General features: G+C 51.7%; 1 protein-coding gene and 1 long non-coding RNA gene across 2 annotated transcripts; one reads left to right on the top strand and one right to left on the bottom strand.

The window, feature by feature from the left end:
* Positions 1 to 2,681: 2,681 nt before the first annotated feature.
* LOC103678157 lies at positions 2,682 to 11,811 on the bottom strand. The gene is made up of 3 exons (XR_572607.2): positions 11,650 to 11,811; positions 6,706 to 6,799; positions 2,682 to 2,968 (listed from the first exon to the last, which is right to left on the bottom strand). It is a non-coding gene; the product is annotated as an uncharacterized LOC103678157 (long non-coding RNA).
* Positions 9,193 to 17,232, top strand: LOC103678156 (pepsin F-like). The gene is made up of 9 exons (XM_008707470.1): positions 9,193 to 9,471; positions 10,485 to 10,647; positions 11,462 to 11,579; positions 11,665 to 11,783; positions 13,163 to 13,362; positions 14,822 to 14,938; positions 16,306 to 16,450; positions 16,539 to 16,637; positions 17,080 to 17,232. Exons 1-9 carry the CDS (start codon positions 9,395 to 9,397, stop codon positions 17,230 to 17,232), a joined length of 1,191 nt encoding a protein of 396 aa, XP_008705692.1. The 5' UTR covers positions 9,193 to 9,394.
* The last annotated feature ends 3,350 nt before the right edge of the window (positions 17,233 to 20,582 follow it).

Raw genomic sequence — 20,582 nt, forward strand, 5'->3', positions numbered from 1 at the left:
CTTCTATTTAAAATAATATGCCAGGGCGCCCAGGTGGCTCAGTAGGTTAAGCTTCTGACTCTTGATTTCAGCTCAGGTCATGATCTCAGGGTCGTGAGATCAAGCCCCGCGTCAGGCTCCACGCTTAGCACAAAGTCTGCTTGAGATTCTCTGCTCCTCCCTGCCTGCTCTCCCGTGTGTGCTCTCTCTCGCTCTAAACAGGGCAGTGTTCACTGAAAAGAAGAGTCTCTAACATATCTAATAATTATGCCCTCCATCTCCCATCCCTCCCCGCCTGTCCCCTGCATTGTTTCCTGACCCCCATGCCCAGCATGAATTGGCAGCAGAATAGTCAAGAGCGTGGAATTTGCAGTCAGGCAGACCTGGGTTCAAATCACGACTCTACCACTCACTAGGAGCCATATCTCCTCAAGGGAGTGCTTGAGTCCTCCAAGCCTCAGTTTCCCCATTTGTAAATTGGGAACAATCTCGACCTCATAAGGTGTCCATGGAAAGCACATGGGAGAGGGTATCTAGCATCTACAGGACTCCTTGAATGAGTCAGGCTTGGGGACTGGGAGAGTAGAGTGGCCACAGAAGGCCTTGCTGAGGAGGGGACAGCGGAGATGACAGCTGAAATGTGGAGAAGGAGCCGGTCATGCAAAAGGCTGGGAGAAGAATATTCCAAACAGGGAAGAGCCCTTGCAAAAGCCCAGGGTAACCGAATTCCATAAATGGCCACTTTTCCACCTCCAGTCTTCCTCCCACACCTGGATGTCCCACAGCCCACCAGGGGCATCTAGGCCACATGGCACCCAGCATGACCTCGTCGCATACTTCACCTGCGCGTTACCAGCAAGGGGCTGCCGCAGGCGGAGGCGGGAAGATCAGGGCGGTACTGCCAAGTGGGCTCTAGGCCCCGGGCCGTGTGGATACGCTGGCTATCACTGGGGGCTCAGGGGATGTCACTGCCACCAGCAGAGGCTCTGAGTCTCAGTTTGCTTGGCCTCCCGGGTGGAACTTCTAGCACACTGACAGGGCCACGAGGAAAGTAAACGCTCTTGTCTAATCTTCCCCCGTGTGATCATAGGGCCTCCAGAGGTGGCCACTCCCTGGGCAGAATCCAGGTCCTCTATTCCTTCTCCGAAGGCGGCCATGGGGCATCAGCATCAGCACCCACCCCCGAGGCCTACTGGCTGGAACTCAACTCGCAAGCGTTGGAACCGAGGTAATGCCCAGCCTGTCCTTATGGGTCTGCCCTGTCCTCCAAACAGATCCACACAGCACAGTCCCACAGAGCATGAGCGGTTCCATCCCCCATCAGGGCCCTCAAAGCTCCAAGGTCTTTCCTGAGCATCAGACAAGGTCCTTGGCCACAGGCTTATCGGAGCCTCTGGACTTGGCCACGTATTCCCTGAAGAGCGAATAAGACATTGGGCCGAAGTTGCCAAAGGCTGAGCAGAAATGGTTCATCGCTCTGAATTCAGGCCCGTGTGTGCAATCCAGCAGGGCCAGTGTCGCATGCACGAGGAGGGGGAGCCGTGGGGCTGCTGAGCTGGCTTGAGTCAGGTGTCAAGACGGCCTCCTGGTCCCACTCCAGCTGGGGCTGGGCCCACTGTGCCTGGCACCTGGGAGAGCCAGCTCCCCACGTCGCTTTCCTGCTGCCCCAAGAGGCAGGGCTGGTGACAGAAGCCGGCCAGACTCGAGGAGGAAGAGGAAGGACCTCAGCTCTGGGACCTGCGGGCCTCTGAGCGTTGCCCACGGAGGCGGGCAGCAGCGAGCCTTCTCCGAGCTGTCCCGGCTCAGAGCCCTCCCAGCCGGACGACCGGACACCGGGAGCCCCAACGCTTTGCTAACTCCCCTTGCAACTTTTTGGTAAGTGACACTTCCCGGCCTCCCATTTCTTCCTCTCTAGAATGAGGGCATTGGACTTGTTCCAGGGAAGCAGCCAGTCCAGACTGCGTGCCAACGCTGGTTAGAGTGACAAGTGGCTGGGGGTGCACGTTGCTCGGACCTCGAGGCCACATCGGGCGCCCAGATTGCCTGGCGGTGTCTGCCCTGCACTCGGGGTGGGAGGGGCAGAGCAGGTGCCCTGTAACTGACACCCAGGAGCTGGAGGGCCTCTGGGCCCCATCCTGTGGAACATTCTGCCCCTCGGAATCTGTGGGCTGAGATCAGGTAGTTAAAAGCAGATGTTACTGACGGGAAGGTTGTGGATGCTTCAACAGAAACCCAGGTCGGGCTGATGAATCACCTCTCCTAAAGGAATGAATGCCAGGAAAAGGACTCTGGGGACAAGATGCGACAGGAAGGTCGCTAATCAGACAATATTTTAAATGTTTTGGATGACCAGCCCTCTTGCTGTCCAGCTTGAGAGGATGCCGTCAGCAAGGGACTAATTGCAGGGCCACCGAGTGTGGCTGTCCCTCTTCCCCGTGACTCACTCCAGCAGGGCAGGACGCCACCTCCAGCATTTACTGGGAGACCCAGCGGGGCTGGACCCCTGGTCGATACCTTTCTTTCTCCAGGGCTTCTTCCACGTCCCTCCTGGGTCCTGCACAAGCCGGCCCCTCTCTGTTACTCCCTCCCCCCCTTCCTTTCCAAATCTCCCCCCACTCCCACCCCTGCACCCCCAGACTCCCTCCCTACCCTGGCCTTTCCCTCACCCTGCAGATGGCACCAAAGAAGAGGGGTCCAGGGAGGGGGGTGCCCAGTTGGGTTTTTCCTAAAAAGGTCTTCATCCCTTCCACATCCAGGCCCTGGCATGGTTCCTCAAAGTCTCAAGCTGGATGGTCAAGCAGCCCCGGGTGAGAGGGAAGGGGGCAGTTCTCGGGGGAGAGCTGGAGGGATACGCGGCAGAACCTTCCAGTGACTCAGTCAGAGAGGGCCCATCCACATCTGCTCTTCTTGGGCCCCTTGGGGTAACACTAAAGGCAGAAACTTCAAAATGCAAGTTTTCAAACTTCTGATCACACAAAATATTTCAAACCTAACAAAAGTAAAAAAGGATAGTGTCACGAACTCCACAGTACCATCACTCGGCGTCAAGAATTACAACACCACTCCCGAGTGTTTCATTATGACCTCACCGTAATGAAAGACCACACACTGGAGGCTGGAGACCAAGACCAAAGCGCCGGCCAATTCCATTCCTGGTGAGAGCCCCCTTCTTGGCCCGCAGACAGCCCCCTTCTCACTGTGCCCCCACATGGTGGGGAGATTGAGGACAGCTCTCTGGGGTCTCTGCTTTAAAGGCACTAATGCCATCACGAGGGCCCACTCTCACGGCCTCAGCTAAACCCAACTCCCTCCCCACCAGCCCACCTCTTAATACCATCGTATTGGGAGTTAGGCTTCAACATATGAATTGGGGGGCAGGGAGGGAGACAACTCAGTCCACAGCGATTACACAAATCTTTGTTTTATCTAGACCCCCATTTAAAAAAAAGTTGTTACTCATTAATTTTTGCTGGTGCATTTTAAGGCACAGATTACCATTTCATTTTAAGACTTTATTGTATGGGGCGCCTGGGTGGCACAGCGGTTAAGCGTCTGCCTTCGGCTCAGGGCGTGATCCCGGCGATCTGGGATCGAGCCCCACATCAGGCTCTTCTGCTATGAGCCTGCTTCTTCCTCTCCCACTCCCCCTGCTTGTGTTCCCTCTCTCGATGCCTGTCTCTATCTCTGTCAAATAAATAAATAAAATCTTTAAAAAAAAAAAAAAGACTTTATTGTACATCTCCAAGAGGTAAGGATTTTAAAAATATATGTAGCCACAATGCTATTGTACCCCAAACAAAATTACCAATAACTTTAATATCATCTCATGTCCAGTCCATGTTCAAATTTCTGTAATTCTCTCAAGAAGCCTTTTAATGGTTTATTGATTTGAATTAGGAATGAGGATCTTAAGAATATAGACATGTGTTGCGTTTGGTTTTTGTTTATTAAGACTTTGAATAAATAATAGTCTTCCCCTTTTTATGTTTTTTTCTTCTTTTTTTTTTTTTTTTTGCTTAAAGAGTGGGAGTGAGGGGTGCCTGGGTGGCTCAGTGGGTTGAGCATCCATTGATTTCGGCTCAGGTCATGATCCCAGGGTTGTGAGATCGAGCCCCGTGTCGGGCTCCGTGCTCAACAGGGAGTCTGCTTTTCTCCCTCCCCCCCCTTCCCCTGCTCTCTCTATAAAATAAACAAATAAATCTTTAAAAAGTGGGAGTGGGTGGGGGTCACTTATCTTATAGAATGTCCCAAGTGTTGGGTGCAGATGATGCTTCCTTGTTCCTTTATCTACGTACTTCCTAAAGACTGCTAGTTAGATTCAGACTTAAGCTGAAAAACTTTTACAGTTCCACGGATCTCTTACCACATCATTTCAATAGGCACATAATTGATAGATGCTAGGGTCGATCAGTGGGTCCTAATGTGATCAACTTCATCTGTTGGACTTCGCCCTTCGACCTCTCATCGTATGGGTCCAATATCCACTGAGCCTCTTCCCCTAGATCCTTTGTTTTATTAGAAACTGCGAAACAGTGATTTCTTCATTCTGCCATTCCTTCTGGGTTTACTTGCTAGAACTCTTCAATAAAGAAGAACTTTCCTTCAGCATTATTTGTAGTTACCTGAAATATACCTGAAATATTCGCTCAGACAAAAACAGCATAAATATTGATGATTATTTCCCTTTCTCTATCCATGATCAGAATCACGACTTGGTGCCCTAGCAATCCTCCACGACAGCAAAGGAGACACTGTATACTGTACGGAGCTCGTGGCTTTCTGTATATTTAATCTGTTTCAATTGAGTTGATGTGATACTCAAATTGTCCCACTTGTGGCCACTGGAAGCCTCTTCCTACTGATTCCCGAGCCTTTGCAAGGACTCCAGTGATCTTTGGAGGCTCCCAACTTTCTGCACCTTCGAGACATCCTCGGCCCCTCCTGCACATTTCTTGGCCCAGCGCTGGAATCTGTCATCTCTTCCCGAATCCCCAGTCCTCTAGTGGTAAATGGTATCTAGAGGCCACAAGCTGGGCCTCAGGGTACTCCATGCTATCATATTATCATGGCTTCTAGGTTTTTCGGCTGCCAGAGCCAAGAGATAGAGTCAACTCGTGAACAGCACGGGTCTGAGCTATGCGGGTCCGTTTACACACGGAATCTTTCCAGTACATACGGTGCAGCGCTACCAATGGATTTTTCCCTTCCTCATGAACTTCTGAATAACATTTTCTTTTCTCTCCCCACCTTATTGTAAGAATACAGGACATAATACACATACCGTACACAGTATGTGTTAATCGACTTTTTATGTCATCGGTAAGGCTTCTGGCCAACAGCAGACTGTTAGCAGTGAAGTTTTAGCGGAGTCAAAAGTTATATGTGGATTTTTGGCAGCCTGGGGAGAGGGGGTCAGTGCTCGTAAACCCCACATTATTCCACAGTCAACTCTACATATTTTGATAGAAAGAGAAAAATAATCAGTACAAACTTAGACTTCCAGTTCAAGTTTTAAGACCGTGGGAGTTTTATTTAACTTTTTGTTGTGGACTTACGTCTCTTTTTTCTTCCACTGAAAGCCTTGCATCAGGACAACATTGGCATAATTACTTCCTTACTGGCTTTAACCTCTCACTTCGGGGTTTCAAAATAACAGTGGCAACATCACCAATAATAAGGTTACTAGATGCAGTTCCAGATTTCTTGGTTTTTTCCTTGTTGTCATTATTGTTTATCCTTGGAAAGTACCCCCCACTCTGTGAACGTGGAGTCAAAATTCGGCATTTTAAAGCCATTTGAGGGGCGCCTGGGTGGCTTAGTCGGTGAAGCGCCTGGCTTGGGCTCCGATCATGATCCCAGGGTCCTGGGATCAAGCCGTGTCAGGCTCTCCGCTCAGTGGGGACCCTGCTTCTCCCTCTACCGGCACTCCCCCTGCTTGCGCTCTCTCTCTGAGTCAAATAAATATATAAAATCTTTAAAAAAATAAAGCCACTTGAGGCCATATTTTGCTCTGTGTGGCTATGTCACCAACTTGATAACCATTGGGTTCATTTGTTTTATTTTATTTTATCTTAAAGATTTTATTTATTCATTTGACAGAGAGAGACAGCCAGCGAGAGAGGGAACACAAGCAGGGGGAGTGGGAGAGGAAGAAGCAGGCTCCCAGCGAAGGAGCCTGATGTGGGGCTCGATCCCAGAACGCTGGGATCACGCCCTGAGCCGAAGGCAGACCCCTAATGACTGCACCACCCAGGTGCCCCTATTTTATTTTATTTTTTTAATGAGCAGAGAGCCCCATGCAGGGCTCAGTCCCAAGACCCTGAGATCATGACCTGAGCCAAAGGCAGACGCTTAACTGACTGAGTCACCTAGACATGTGGGGTTCATTTATTTTAGTTCTCAATTTCGAGGGATGTCTTTTTGATCAATGGATTCCGTAAAACACTTACCTGGCTGCAAAGTCAAACTAGAAAACAAGGAAAGTCTCACTTCTATCCCTGCCTTTCCCCATTAATACCTAGTCTTATTAGTCCTGGGTTTCTCCTTGCTCTGATTCTTATTAAGAACATGTATGTCATTGTAGGTAAAAGCAGCAAGCTACAAATACTGTACTCTTCTGCCCCCTCCTTTTTTTTTAAACAAACAATATACCCTGGAGACCTCAACCATCTCCTTGTTTTTCCCACCTACATTATACCCAGTTGTGCGGCCCGCACTGCAGCTTACCTGACTGATGTCCCCGGTTGTCGGTCGCCTCGGGCACGCTGCTAATTTTTTGCTTTTGCAAATAACGTTGCAGGGCAGAGCTGGTGTGTGCATCCTTTAAAAAAAATCACAGGCTCAAAATGGCATCACTTCGGCCAAGTCCCCAGGCCAAGCTTAATACATAATCTAACTGCAGTTTCAACCTCCCCCAGAAATGTAATCTTAACTGGTCAGTCAGGAATTTTTCTACCCGCGCCAGTGAGTCTGCCAAATGGGCCATCTCCATCCCCTAAAGGAAGACGAGGTGATCTGCGTGATAAGACCGCTTGGTTTCCCACCCCAAGGGAAAGCAGCCTCACCTGGAAAATCTTTTTCTTTTGCTGGTAACTTTCTTGCCCCACCGTCCTTCCATGAATACTTTCCACATTGTGCCAACGCCTCAGGACTTCCCCTCTGTTTGCTAGAGAGGATGCTGCCCGAGCCATAAATTGTCTACTAAAGCCAATTAGATCTTTAAGATTTACTTGGTTGAATTATCTAACAGTAGTTTTCTATTTTTCTCAAAATGTATCTTTGGATTAGAATCCTAGAAGTAGAATCGCTACATTGAAAAGGGGCGTGTGCGTGCGTGTGCGTGTGTGTGCGCGTGCGTGTGTGCGTGTGCGCGCGTGTGCGTGTGTGCATGTGTGTGCGTGTGTGTGTGTGTCATTTGCTAGATGCCGTCAAATCCCTTCCATGAGGTTGGACCACCAAATCTAAATTTTAACAAAGTGGAGAATTGAGGGGTAAGATGCAGCCCCCCCCTTCCATCCGCCACCCAGGCCTGGGGACCAGGCCAGCGTGTTCTCAAGGGTCAGGCCGGGACAGATCTCGCAGAGGAACACCAGGGTCCCCAGCAGTCCCGGAAGGAGCCGTAAAATGCCATTCTCCTTACTTTGGCTGGAATGATACCAGTTGAATGGGCAGCCCTGTTCACCTCAGGCTGAGCAGCAGCTCTGGATACTCTTTTTTTTTTTTAACCTTCTTTGATTGACAACCTTAAAAATTAATTATTCCTTTCTGCATTTGGTTTGGCAGCCAAAATGGTTCAAGGTATGGATCCCATGGGAGAGCTATGTCAGGTGCTCAGCAAATGGAGTTTACCGGTAAGTTTGTTGGTTGATCTGACCCTGGTGGTCTTTCTTTACCAATGCAAGGAAAGCTCGTGTGGCTAGGATGCATTCAGTCTCTTATTCGTCCAACCGGCGTGAACTGAACTCCCCCTCACTCTGAGCTCTCCTCCAGAAATAAAACCCTATACAGCCTACATGTTGATTCCAGCCCATGTTGCTTGAGGTCTGGCTCATGCTATGTTTGGGGGTCTGTTTTTTGCTTTTGTCTTTGTTTTTGTTTTTTAAGAAAGTAGTTGCTTACATTTGAAGATAAGGATTTCACATAAATATCCAGACTCTAACATCTCTTGAAAACATTGCCCGTCTGGCATCACCAGCCAGACATGGCAACTGCTGGCAGGAGCAGGATAGAAACTGCCTCCTTGACTATGGACTATGAGAAACAAACTGAGGGCCACAGAGGGGAGGGGGGTGGGGGAATGGGATAGGCCGTGATGTGTAGTAAGGAGGGCACGTATTGCATGGCGCACTGGGTGTTATACGCAACTAATGAATCATCAAGCCTTACATCGGAAACCGGGGATGTACTGTATGGTGACTAACATAATATAATAAAAAATCATTATAAAAAGAAAAAAAAAAAAAAGAAACTGCCTCCTTGTGGTGGGGCGTGAGCCTCCCCGTGTCCATGATGCCGTCCAGCCGTTCCAGTCATCTCCCTCACCTCCTGGATCATGAGTTTGTGAGTCCTGCCCTCGACTGCAAGCTTCCTGAAGGCAAAGACCACTAGTGTCTTTTGGGGGGTTTGTTTGTTTTTGTAATCTCTACACCCACCGTGGAGATCGAACTTACAACCCCCCAAGATCAAGCGTTGCCTGCTCTTCCAACTGAGCGAGCCAGGCATCCCGAGGACCACTTGTGTCTTATCAGACCTTGACTTTGCAGCATCCAGCCCAGGCCTCAGCACACAGTGGGTCCCCAGTAAGTGTTTGTTGTATGAATAACAGGTCTCTCGGATGCACGCGTCACATCTCTTCTAACATTAAAATTATGCAACTGTGCAAAGCAGCATCATGGGTGCCCCTGGTCTGTGCCATCGCACCGCCTAAAGTCGCCTGTATGCCCGTGTGCTGTCCTCGGTGTCTTTACGGCGACATTTGACACCTCCCCCCCTTCCTCCTAGCAATCTCCTCTCCAAATGAGGATAGCAATGCATCCCTCACGGGCCCTGGGAAGAGCACACGAGATCAGGAAAGTCAAGCATAGCACCTGCCACTTATTTTTAGCACGTTATTAGCAGCACCCTTATCTCCAAGATAGGAAGAGTCTCCCCACTCTTTGTTAGAATTTATGGTTGAGGATTATTTGTTTGGTTAGGCTTTTTTTTTTTTTTTTTTCAGCCAAGCCCCAAGGAAGAGATCACAATAGAAATCTCTGTATTCTGTGAATTTTCTAAATCCCCTCCTCACAAACACTGATGGGGGTAGAGATCTTATCAGAGAGGGTCATATGTCTTATCAGGTCCATTTACCAGCCCTCAGGGGCACAGCTAAGGCAGGTCGGAGCACATATAACAAGCCACTCATGCTGGCCATTGCATGCTCAGAACCCAAGAAGACAGCATGAAGTGGTTTGGGGTCCTCGCGCTGGTGGCCCTCTCGGAATGCTTAGTCACGTAAGTACAGGGACTGCAGGTGGCATCAGCTCTCTTTCTGGGCTCCTTCTTGCCTTCTTATTCTTCTGCTCATTCATGGGTAGAGAAGAGACTATAATCATTCCCAGACTCTTAAAGTTCAAGTTTCCATTTATTGATCAGTAGCTTACTACGTGCACTGTGGGGTCCAGGTGTCTTGAGGCAGGCCTGCAGGGTTGTTCAGCTCCAGGAGTGCCAATCATATCAGGAGCCTTATGAAATGGTGCCCCTTGGAATTGTGCAGTGCACAACCTTTGCAACTGTAGGGATGGTCCTATCTAGGAACAGCATTTCTCCCGCATTTGTTTCTAGGTCTCCTCTCTGCTGTCACTCCATTTTCCTATGTATATGTCTCTGTCCCTTTGGATGTCTCTCTGCATGCAAAACTCTTTTTTTCTCTGCCCTCTTAATTTCTCTAATTTATTCCCCATCACCTCACTTCCTTCATAACCCCTCTCTTCTGGTTGAACCCTGGAAAAAGATCAAGAGGACAACTGGCAGGCCCAGTTTTGCCTCTAACAAGCAGTGTGACCATAGCCAAGTCACCAACTCCCTATAAAAACAGGATGATGATTTCCATTCTACCTCCCTCCCAGGGCTTCTTTGAGAAAGACACAGTAAGATGACAGTAGCAATAGTGACAACTGCCATTGTCAAGACCTCTTATAGGTCAGGTGCATGATAGCCGTCATTTTGCTTCACACCCCAAACGTTCTACATGAGGGGGTTCTTCTCATACCGCCTTTTTACAGGTGGGGAAACTGAGGCACAGAAAGTCCACATGGCTTACCCAAGATGACACAACAGAACCGGTATTCAAACCTAAGTTTATTACCGTAGTCTTTCCATTGTGATGGGCGGCCTGTCCCGATGATAAGATGACATCATAAAAATGTTTGGAAAATACGCGGTAGGATGTAGCAGTTACATTGTAACACGGGGCAGGCGAGCTCACTGTCTCTCATCTGTTTCTCTTTCCCAATGCTGGCTTAAAGAATCCCCCTGACAAGGATCAAGTCCATCCGAGAAAACCTCAGGGAGAAAGACAGGCTGAAAGATTACCTGGAGAAGCATCCTTACAACCTGGCCTACAAGTTTCTTGAGTCTGGAGACCCGGACCCGGGGATACATTATGAACCCATGAGGAACTACCTGGATGTAAGTGCTGGGGGGGGGGTTCTCCAGAGCATAGTGCTGGGGTTCATCTGTGGGTGTGAGCAGGGGTGCTGGGGCTCCTGCAGGAAGAGACACGGGAACGGGGACCCCATCCCCAGAGGAGAAGGCACCGCCACCCTCAACTCCTGGTCTGCGGTGACCAGGTCCAACGACGAGCAGGTGGCAGGTAAGCATCCACTTTAGCATCAACGATACGTCAGTGGGCTCCTGTGCGCCCCAGCACTTGGCTTGAGGGATTTTGTTCTTTCTGAACTAAGCAAATCGCTGAGTTACAGTGGGAGGGTGAGCCATGTCTGCTCCAACGACAAAGCCCACTTTTGACACCCCACACAGAGGAAGTTCAGCCTCCACCGCCCCAAGAATGACACCAGTAAAAAAGCTATTGAGCGCCCACAGTTATCATTATTGTTAACACAAGGTCTCGTCTCTTCTCCAAGAATGCATAGCCCAGCCTGAGAGACAAGCAGAAAGCAAATGAATGTCAAGTAAAAGGGCCAACTGCATGGTATTAATATTATGTTTTGAGTTTAGAGGAAGTGGTCTGGGGTGACCCAGGGGGGCTGCCGAGAGGAGGAAGCACTCAAGCTGGGCCTTGAAGGGTGGAAAAGATTTAGTGAGCAGCAGGGGGACACTGAAGAGCTTTTCAAATGGAGGCACTGGCCTGAGTAGAGACTATAAGGTAGAGTGGTTGAAAGCTGATTTCAGGAGACACGGGACACCCGATGGAGCCAGGCACCCTGGGGGTCAGGGAGGACTCGGGCAACCCGCCTTAACCATCCCTTCCCGGCCCCTGCAGCTGGCCTACGTCGGCACCATCAGCATTGGAACGCCCCCACAGGAGTTCAAGGTCATCTTTGACACGGGCTCAACTGACTTGTGGGTCCCTTCCATCTACTGCTCCAGCCCAGCCTGCAGTGAGTGCCTGCACCCCCGTCCCGTGCCCCCACCCTGTCCTCTGCCCTTGGCAGGCTAACAGATGCTCACCTCCTGTGTCTGCAGCTAATCACAACGTCTTCAACCCTCTGCTGTCCTCCACCTTCCGGATCTCGGGCCGGCCCATCCACCTCCAGTACGGCTCCGGGAGGATGTCAGGATTTCTCGCCTATGACACCGTTCGGGTAACGTGGAAACCAGAGGCTGAGGAAGGCTGGCCCGGGGAACAATGACAACTTATATAGGACCAAATGTAGGGTCAGCTGGGAACACCTGTCTTTCCCAAAGTCCCCCAGCAGCTGGCTGACTGCCTGTGGGGCTGTATCCCTAGGGAGATAGTGCCTCCCGCTGACACAGGGACTCCTAGAGTAGCTAACCCAGAGGATGGATCATCGTGCTGGCGGGGCTGGGGGCGTGGATTTGCAGCTCCTTTCCCCTTGGTTAGCTCAAGACTGATTTTCCTGGGAACAGGGAGAGGTGCAGGAAAACTGCCCACTTTTTTTTTTTTTAAGATTTTATGTATTTATTGGACACAGAGAGAGCACAAGCAGGGAGAGCAGCAGGCAGAGGGAGAGAGAGAAGCAGGCTCCCCGCTAAGCAGGGAGCCCGACGCGGTGCTCGATCCCAGGACCCTGGGATCATGACCTGAGTTGAAGGCAGACACTTAACTGACTGAACCACCCAGGCGCCCCAACCGCCCACTTTTATATTCTCAGACTGTGCCAAGCACGGTGCTGGGTGCTTTCGTTGTGAGAACTTGTTTGATCCCACACCAGCCCTACGTGGCGGGCACTGTTACCGCCATCAGGCAGATGGGTGACCTGAGGGAGACTGAGTGCCTTTCCCAAGGTCATGCGCCTGTTAAGTGGCAGAGCTGGGATGCGAAGCAGGACTCACACAGATGGGGGATGTCTTAGGGGAAAGGGCAGAACTGATATGAGGTCTCTGGGGGCTCCAGGCACTCAGGCAAAGAAGCAGGGGCCACAGAAGTGGGGGGGGGGCCTGAAAAATGGGTCCTTACCCCTGGGGGCCTCTGAGACTCTAATAAAAACTATGGGCTGTCTCCCCTAAAGTGCCTGAACACACACACACACACACACACACATACACACACACACACACACACACAAAAGCATACTTTCCAGGCAGAATTTTCATAAGAGCTCTGATGGCATGTGGTGTAACAGGCTTCCCTCCTTGAGCGGACATAGAATCCACAATGAATTGCAATGAATTCACTCCATTTCTGTCATCAGAGCATAGTCATGCCCAAAAGAAGACCATCCTCCTCTCTATTCCTTTTGTCCTCAAGTGGAAACAATTTGGTCGCACTGTGAGTCTGTTTCCTCACCTGTAAAAAAGGGATGACGTCAGCAGGAAAAGCAGGTGTTGGTTAAAATCCACAGGGTCCACGCAGACAGCACCCATATCTCTGGCTTGTCACAGGCAGCTGAGGACCCGAGGGCACAGCCACACCTCGGTTTTTCTCTGTGCTGTTAGTGGCATCTCCCAGCCCAGCCCCACTTTCCAAACCTCTCCTTAGCAACACCCTCTTCTCCCACAGTTCGGGGGCCTTGTCGACGAGTCCCAGGCCTTTGGCCTGAGTCTGAGGGAACCCGGCAAGTTCATGGAATATGCAGTCTTCGACGGCATCCTGGGCCTGGGCTACCCCAGCCTCGGCCTCGGAGGGACCATCCCCGTCTTCGACAACCTGTGGAGACAAGGTCTCATTTCCGAGGAGCTCTTTGCCTTCTACTTGAGCAAGTAAGTCTGGGTTGCACGATTTGTCCAAATCAGCTGTTAAATGCTTCCAGTTACATGAAAAATTGCAGACTACTTGATCCTGAGGTTTCTTGAGAGATAGCCTCGTCCAGGGTCAGCAAACTATGGCCTGGGGGCCCTATTTGGCCCACCACCTGTTTTTGTAAATAAAGTTTTATTGAGACACAAGCATGCTCATTTGTTTCCATCTCGTCTGTGGCTGCCATGGCTCTACAGCGGCAGCATGGAGCAGTCAGAAACTATCACGCAGGCTGCCAAGCCTAAAATCATGGTGACCTGGCCCTTTACAGGGAAACTCTGCTGACCCCTGTAGTCCAAGTCCCTCATTTGACCGGGGGGAACTGAGTCTCAGAAGGGAGCTTTGCACAAGATTGCCCAGGCAGGTGGCCACAGACAGGCTGCAGCAAAGGCCTCTCTGAGCTGAGGCCTCTGTGATGGGAGAGAGCCAGGCTTCGGAGGCCAAGTCCCAGGTAGAGGGAAAAACCCATGCGATGGTCTGAAGGAGCACCCAAGGCCCAGCGAGGGAGCCAGTGTGGCTGGAGCACTGGGGGAGGAGGGGGTGGGAATGGAGCCTGGCAGGGAGGCAGGGGCAAGGTTCCCCTGGGGTTCTGCGCCATGTGGAAGTGGAGGCCTCTGGCAGGGGTGAGGCAGGGAAGAGACATGATCCAAATTCCAGTTTTGAAAGCTCACCCTGGTTGTGCGCTGGAGAATGATGCAGTGGAGTGGAGGCAGGGAGGCCAGAGAAGAGGCTACAACAGCCTCTTTAGGAGAGAGAGGGTGGCAGCTTGGTCCAGGGAGGTGGAGGGAAGAGGAAGAACAATGTAGAGTCAGGATATATGTTGGAAGAAGATTTGCCCATAGATTTGCTCTGGAAGGAAGGAGAGGGGTCGGCAGAGACGTGTCCCCCCTCACTAACATCTTGCATGCTCCCAGGACCTACTAATGTAATTTGCGAGAACAGCGCAACATGAAAATAGGAGGCCCCTTGTTTTACAAATATTAGGAATTTCAGGACAGGGACAGCAGAGAGGTAGGACCTTGCTGAGCATGGGGCCCTGCAGCCCGCACCCTGTGTGAGCTTTTCTGAAAGAGGACAGGCCAGACCTCTCTGGCTGGCGTGGCCTCCAACTGCATAGCCAAATGCACGATCACTGAAGGGGACTGGCAGAGGTGGTGGTCAGAGCCCGCCCTGCAGCCAGACTGTCCAGGTTCAATCTCGGTTTCATGGTCCATTAGCCAGGCCTCAACCCCTCCGTGCCTCAACCTTCCTATCTGTAGAATGGCGAGCAGAGGAGTGCCAACTCCACGGGGCTTTGTGACATGTGGACAAGTGAGCCATGAGAAGCGCGCCCTTAGACGGTGCCTGGTGTGGTGCTGAGCTTGAGAAAAGCAAACCCCCCCTTCCCCTCACAATGAGCCCTTCCTCCCCTTCCCCCCTCAGAAAGGAGGAGGAGGGCAGTGTGGTGATGTTCGGCGGTGTGGACCACTCCTACTATAGCGGAGACCTCAACTGGGTGCCTGTGTCCAGACCCTTCTACTGGCAGTTATCCATGGACAGGTAAGCCCGTCCTCTAAGGACAGCCCCAGGTGGTGCCCACACACGCATGCGCACACACACGTACGCGTGCACACACTCACACAGACACATGGGCACACGCACACCACCCGCAGGTTCTAATAGCCCCACGCCCCCTGACAAGGTCCTGACCAGGGAAGAGGGCTCAGGCTTGGCTCTTGGAGCATGAGGAGAGGCGAGGGGAGGTGTACAGGTCTGGGGAACTGAATTCTCTCTGGGAAGAGGCAGCAGACAGAGGTCTGCACCCACCTACTGGGGGAAGGCTAAGTGAAAAGGGGGATCAGGGAGAATTCTACCAATCTGACGGGGTCCCTAGCACACTGGACTCTCGGTTTGAAAGCAAGGAAAGTCCTGGGCAAGCCAAGATGGCTGGTCACCCTAGAGAGAAGCTACCCAGCAGTGGAGAGAGGTCAGCTTCATTCCGGAGGCCTGAAAGCAAATCATGCAAAGATCCCACCCCACCCCCCCACCTTAGCCGGGGTACACGGTGGGGCAGAGGCCCTGACAGAGATAATCAGAAAGCTGGCAATCGACCTGAGCACAAGGAGGCAATAACTAATGGGATTCTGTGTGATACCAGCAGACAAAAGCTTAAAATGTCCTTTGGAAGCTTCCATAGCCCGTGTCTTGGCCCCTGGGCTAGCTCAGGCATTGTCTGGCCGGGGGCCCTGGCATCTGAGCTGGAAGCTGGTGGAGAGCAGCCTGTGGTCCCCTTCCTGCCATTCTGAGTACCTGCTGCCCAGGAGAACTCCAGCTTCACTGCGTGGGTCCCCTAATACGCCAGATACCAGATACAGGTCTCTTGTCCCTCCCTCACTTACTGGTTCATTCATTCATTCAACAAACATATGTTCAGCATGTGCTGTGCTGGACACTTGAAGGAGGAACTGAGGGTAGAAATTGCTCTTACAGAGCTCATTCCCTAACAGGGCCGATGTACATGAAACAAGTCACACAAATAGTGAATTACCACTTTGATACATGCCAGAAATGAGTAAAAGTACGCCGAGGTGACCAAGAGAGGAGGCTGATTGAGTCTGGGGGCAAGACTTCCCTAAAAAAGTGAAAGGGAAGCTGGAACCTGAAAGATGAGGAGGAATTAGCCAGACAAAGGGAGCGGGGATGGTTCTAGAAAGGGGTACCGGCATATGCAAAGACCTTGAGGCACAAGAGAACTTGGGCCATTCAAGAACTGAAGGAAGTCAAAGAAGGTCAGTATGATCAGAAGAAAGGGAAACAGCTGGCAGGCATGAGTTGAAGGGCTGTTCTGGAGACAGCCAGGGAGGGGGTGGTAGTGAAGGGAGCCCCCAATGTGATCCCGGTACCTGCTTTATCTCCCTGTCTCTCAGCATCTCCATGAACGGGGTGGTTATTGCTTGTGATGGTGGCTGCGAGGCTATTATTGATACTGGAACCTCATTGCTGATTGGCCCATCTGACGTTGTCTTCAACATCCAGAAGATCATCAATGCCAACCAGTCCTACAGTGGCGAGGTGATGGGTCATGCCGCGGGGACACTCTGGGGCTCTCCATACATAGAAGGATCAGCTGGGTCAACCTCTTTCCCTCTTTCTCTGACAGTACATAATTGACTGTGACGGTGTCAACACTCTGCCTGACATCGTCTTCACCATCAATGGCATCAACTACCCAGTGCCAGCCAGTGCCTACATCCGGGAGGTGACGACTCAACCCTGGGGCCTGGTGCTCAAATCTGGGACTTGCAGGAATGTGGGATAGCACCCGGGAGGAGGAGGCACCCTGGAGGCTAAGCCACACCATTGCAGATGCTGCAGGGTGGCCACGCAGGGCCGGCCTAGAGCGGGAAGGCTGTCTAGAGAAGGCAGAGCTCAGTCTTAAGGAGCCCGGGGCGATGAGGAGAGAAGGAAAGGCATTCTCTGCAGAGGGAACAGCCGGAGCGTGAGTCACAGGAAGGATACAGCAGAGTGTGAGGAGAGCCGCAGGCAGTTCTGGTTCCTGGATGGGCAGCCCACTTCTGCAGCTGCTCAGAGAGCCACTTGGCTCACGGGAAAGGAGGGCGATCCAGCGGAGAAGGGCTGGCTGTTGGGGGGGGGCTGCGGGTGAGGGCTCGGGCTGACTGGTGAGTTTCTGTCTCCCCCAGGGTCATCAGGGTACCTGCTACAGCAACTTTGATGAAGGCAGAGGCGGCTCGTTCCTCTCCGACTCCTGGATTCTGGGCGATGTCTTCCTGAGGTTGTATTTTACCGTCTTCGATCGAGCGAACAACACGATTGGCCTGGCTCCAGCAGTGTAAACGCCGGAGCTGCTTCAGAACGCAACGACACGCCCACTCCAAACACACACACACACACACACACACACACACTCACTTGGGGCACTCCCGCTCAGGGGCCAGCCTGAACTCTGGGGCTCTGTGAAGCCCGGCTCTCGGTGGAGAATAAAAGACCTCATTTTCCATGGTGCTGAAATGAACAAGCGCCTCTCTTTGGATCGGGGGAGGTGCATCAGAATCAGGCAGGACTCCAGAATCGAGTCTGGAACACCCCCCCCCCCCCCCGTGAGAGGAGCCCAACGCCTGCTGGCTTCAACGAAGAGGGAAACTACTGGAAGGCTCCTGGGGACCCAGGAACCAGGAACCACAGCAGATCCAAAGGGCTCGGTGACCCATGAAATCAAAAGCCGTCAGCTCATTCTTTCTCTCCCTCCCTCTTTCCCTTCTCTCATCTTTGATCCTCCTTGCCTGGCAAGTTTCTGTCCTCATTCCTCAGTCTTCCACCAGCGCTGAGGGACCTTGCTGCTGCCCGCCTCAGGGCTTTCTAGCCTTAAGGGATGCAGACCCTAGAAAGAAGCTTAGTACCAGGCAGGGCTCTGATTGGTCCACCTCAGGTCATGTGTCCAGCCCTGGACCAACCACTGTGGCCCGGACTTTGGGCACTCTGACTGGCTCTACTTGGTCACATGGCCTCACCCGGGCTGTGGGCGTGATTGACAGCTTCTTACACAACCACCTGGCCGCGTGAGCTGAGAAGAAACAGTCCGCGAGAAGCGGCAGAGGTGTGTTCTAGACAAATGGGCCGATTCGTGACCCCGTTCCCAATAGGCACCACCTCCACATTCAGAGGGATGGTACAGGGTCGTAAAAACAGATCTATGCTTCTGACCGCAAAAGACCCGTTGGCAGTGGCCTTCAGCTCCAGAAGGTCTCTGAGTGAGGCCCTTCAAACTCGGACGGGTCCACTCTGGCCGCCCACAGCAAAGCAGGCAAAGGACCCCAGCCACCAACTCGCTGCCACCCACACCTACCGTGTCCTTTCCGGTCCTGCTTCCCAAGTCACAGGCCCATGTGGATGCCTGAGCCCTCCCCCCCCCCCCCGCCCCTCGGAGGCTCAGCAGGGCCCTTCCCTGGGCCTGTGAGACTGTCTTGGGGAGACTGACCCCACGTAAAAGGGGACCCAGGGTGCACAAAGCCTCCCCGAGCTTCCTCCAGGCGCACAGCCATGACGCCGTTTGGTGTGAGCTGCCATGGTTTGGGAAGTTTGGGATGAAGGTGTCACTTGCTCTCCCCTGGAGACCCCAGGTGGAGGCCCAGGATGGGGGCAGCAGGAGTCATAAGGCGGAGGGAGGGAGTACGGAAGAAGGAGTACAAAGGTGGAAAACAACATCTTGTCCCAGTGCACCGTGCTGCCATGACTCCCGTGGGACAAACAGCAGCGACAGTGACGTTTCTTCCTCCTGCGACCTTTCATTGCCACATATTTGCTGAGCACCTACTATGTGCCAGGCCCTGTGGTGGGCCCCTGGGATAGAAGGCGAGAGGAAAGATAGAGACAAATGAGAACACCCACCCGTGCGGGCCGGGTGGGGAAGACAACAGAGGTGTTAGCAGGAGGCCAGAGGATGGACGGGCTTTCTCTTGGGGAGCCAGGGAAAGGTTGGGGGGGTTGGCGTTGACCTCAGTCTTGCCGCCCCAGCCTGGAACATAAGCCCAAGCCCTACAGTAAACATCCGTGTGAGATGCGCTGTGTGTCCACAGTTACCCCAGCCCCTTCGGGATGGCAGAGGGTTACGATCACGTGAGGGGAAGCCAAAGAGGACTAGATGCAGAGCTGATGGAGGGTGAGACCAGAATCGGGAATGTTTTCAAACCAAAAATAAAATTCAGAAACTTAACGAAGACTCAGTTATGTACAGTTTGTAAACTCATTCTCCAAGTGGGTCTTCATGGAACCGCAGGCAACTTCTCTCTTGGTCAGAAGCCACCCACAAGAGCAAGAATAATGGGTGTAGTGAATTGCCTATGCTCACTGTCTCCCCATGACCCCTGCGAGGCAGGAAATGTTGCCCTGATTGTACAGATGAGGGAGGTGTCCCAGCTCCTGGCTCCAGCTCCCAGTGACAGACACATAATAGGCTCTCAAGAAATACACGTTGACTAAATGAATAGATGAATTAGTTAGCGCTCCCACTAGCCCATACTGCTGCATCCATGGCGGGAGACCTGTGTGGTATCAGCGTGGCTTACTGCCAAGATCACAACTCTAAAAGGTCGGGCTTTGTTCCCCTGAATGAGCCAAGCTCAAGGCTGGAGCTGGTGCCTTTTAATGAACCAAACTTTCCTTGAGGCTCTGTGTGTGTAGTCTGTGCCACCAACATGGGCATTAATTCTGATCTTCAAAGCAAAGATCCCCTGAACCACCCCCCCCCCCGCCAGTCCTCTACTTTGATCCTTTACCAGCTGCATCCCAAAGGGATTATTTAGGCTTTGGTGAGAGAACGTAGGGAAAAGGGAAAAAGATAGCCTTTGAACCCTTCTTATAAGAATGTAAATTGGTACCATCTTTTTAGAGATGATTTATGGTTAAAATAAGATGAGGAGTGGGAAGCTAAGCATTATTCTATGAAAGAGAAAGTCTTCCAACAGCGAGGAGACGCTGGGGTTGCGCCGGAACAAATAAATCCATTCCCATAGGAAAGCCACCCGGAATCAGACTGTGATGTGCTGACACCTAGTGGCCAAAGTAGATATTGCACACGCGCTCTTCCCAGTCCACGGGCGGACCTGCCCCTTGGTTCCTTCTACTTGAATGGCTATTTGGCAACATGAAACCATTGTCACATCCGCTCTCCCATCTTCAGACCTGCTAATCCCTGTTCAGACTTAGACAAATATATTCCAAATATATATATTTAGTTAAAACTTATTTATTAGCTATACATACTTCCCCAGGGAAGCTATACTAATAAAATTTGGCAAGTGGCGCGTGGAGACACGTGCAGCCGGAATCGTGGGTCACTCCCTCCCTCAGCCTTCAGGTGTGTACTCCAATGGCCCCTCCTGGGGAGGGGGGAGAACTTCACTGGCACCTGTCTCTACAATGTCAACCCTCGCCGGCACTCCCCATCCCCTTCCTTGCCTTCACTTCCCTCCACCGTCACCCTGTCACACGCATGGTCTGATAAATAAGATATTTATTTCTCCTGTGATTATCTGTCACCTTCCCTGGAGTGGAAATTCTCGAGGGAGCGATTTGGGTCTGTCTGTCTTGTTTCTCGATAGATCCCCAGTGCCTAAGTTAGGGCCTGCAATATGATATATTCTGGGGATGAATGTTACATGAAACCAATATTAAGAAAACTACATCA

The sequence above is a fragment of the Ursus maritimus genome, unplaced genomic scaffold, assembly GCF_017311325.1.
Source record: "Ursus maritimus isolate PB19 unplaced genomic scaffold, ASM1731132v1 scaffold_23, whole genome shotgun sequence".
Lineage (NCBI taxonomy): Eukaryota > Metazoa > Chordata > Mammalia > Carnivora > Ursidae > Ursus > Ursus maritimus.

Excerpts from the sequence above, each read along its gene's own strand:
- LOC103678156 (XM_008707470.1), top strand. The coding sequence starts at position 9,395 with ATGCTCAGAACCCAAGAAGACAGCATGAAGTGGTTTGGGGTCCTCGCG. Across the intron at positions 10,648-11,461 it reads CCATGAGGAACTACCTGGAT|CTGGCCTACGTCGGCACCAT; the intron begins GTAAGTGCTGGG and ends CGGCCCCTGCAG. Across the intron at positions 11,580-11,664 it reads CTGCTCCAGCCCAGCCTGCA|CTAATCACAACGTCTTCAAC; the intron begins GTGAGTGCCTGC and ends CTGTGTCTGCAG.